The 1,088-nt window shown below is 35.6% G+C and overlaps 1 protein-coding gene across 1 annotated transcript in view; it reads right to left on the reverse strand.

The window, feature by feature from the left end:
- Positions 1-1,088, reverse strand: part of CCDC9 (coiled-coil domain containing 9) — a gene marked incomplete at its 5' end in the record, with an annotated part of 18,653 nt that overhangs the window by 8,864 nt on the left and 8,701 nt on the right. Inside the window, 1 exon segment of the mRNA XM_032441897.1 lies at positions 51-200. Coding sequence (XP_032297788.1) covers positions 51-200 — 150 coding nt within the window.

The following is a 1,088-nucleotide window of genomic DNA, read 5'->3' on the forward strand; positions in this document are numbered from 1 at the left end:
AAACCCCACACTACGCCCCCAAAATCCCCCTTTTTCACCCCAAATCTCACCTTCTCTCGCTCCATTCCCACCCTCACGCCCTCGAAGTCGGGTCCCCCCCAGTTACGTCCATGTCGTCGACTCCCCTCTTCTTGAGCAGGACCACAACGTCGGGGATCATCCAGAAAGTTCCGGACGGGATTCCGGTCATGGAGACCATCCTATAAGAGAGATAAGGGACTTTATATTGCGATATATCACGATATGACACAATATATCGCGATATACCACGATACATCGCGATATATCACGATATACCAGGATATATCACAATATATCGCGATATATCACTAAATGTCACGATATATCGCGATATACCACGATATATCATGATATGTCACAATATATTGCGATATGCCACAATATATCACGATATATCATGATATGTCACAATATGTCACAATATATAATGATATATCATGATGTGCCACAATATATCGCGATATATCACGATATACCAGGATATATCACAATATATCGTGATATATCACTAAATGTCACAATATATCATGATATATCACGATGTGTCACAATATGATATATCACGATATGTCACAATATATCGTGATATATCACGATATGTCATAATATATCACGATATATCGTGATATGTCATAATATATCATGATACATTACGATATATTACGATATGTCCTGATATATCGCGATATATTACGATATGTCCTGATATATCGCGATATATTACGATATGTAGTGATATATTATATCGCGATACATTACAATATGTCATGATATATCGCGATATATTACGATATGTTGTGATATATTGCGATATGTCCTGATATATCGTGATATATTACAATGTCGTGATATATCATGATATATTGCGATATGTCGTGATATATCGCGATATATTACAATATGTCATGATATATCGCGATATATTACGATATGTCGTGATATATTACGATATGTCATGATATATTGCGATATGTCACGATATGTCATGATATATCGCGATATATATTACGATATGTCCTGATATATCGCGACATATTACGATATGTCCTGATATATCGCGATATATT

This window comes from Coturnix japonica, unplaced genomic scaffold (assembly GCF_001577835.2).
Source record: "Coturnix japonica isolate 7356 unplaced genomic scaffold, Coturnix japonica 2.1 chrUnrandom721, whole genome shotgun sequence".
NCBI classification, from domain to species: domain Eukaryota; kingdom Metazoa; phylum Chordata; class Aves; order Galliformes; family Phasianidae; genus Coturnix; species Coturnix japonica.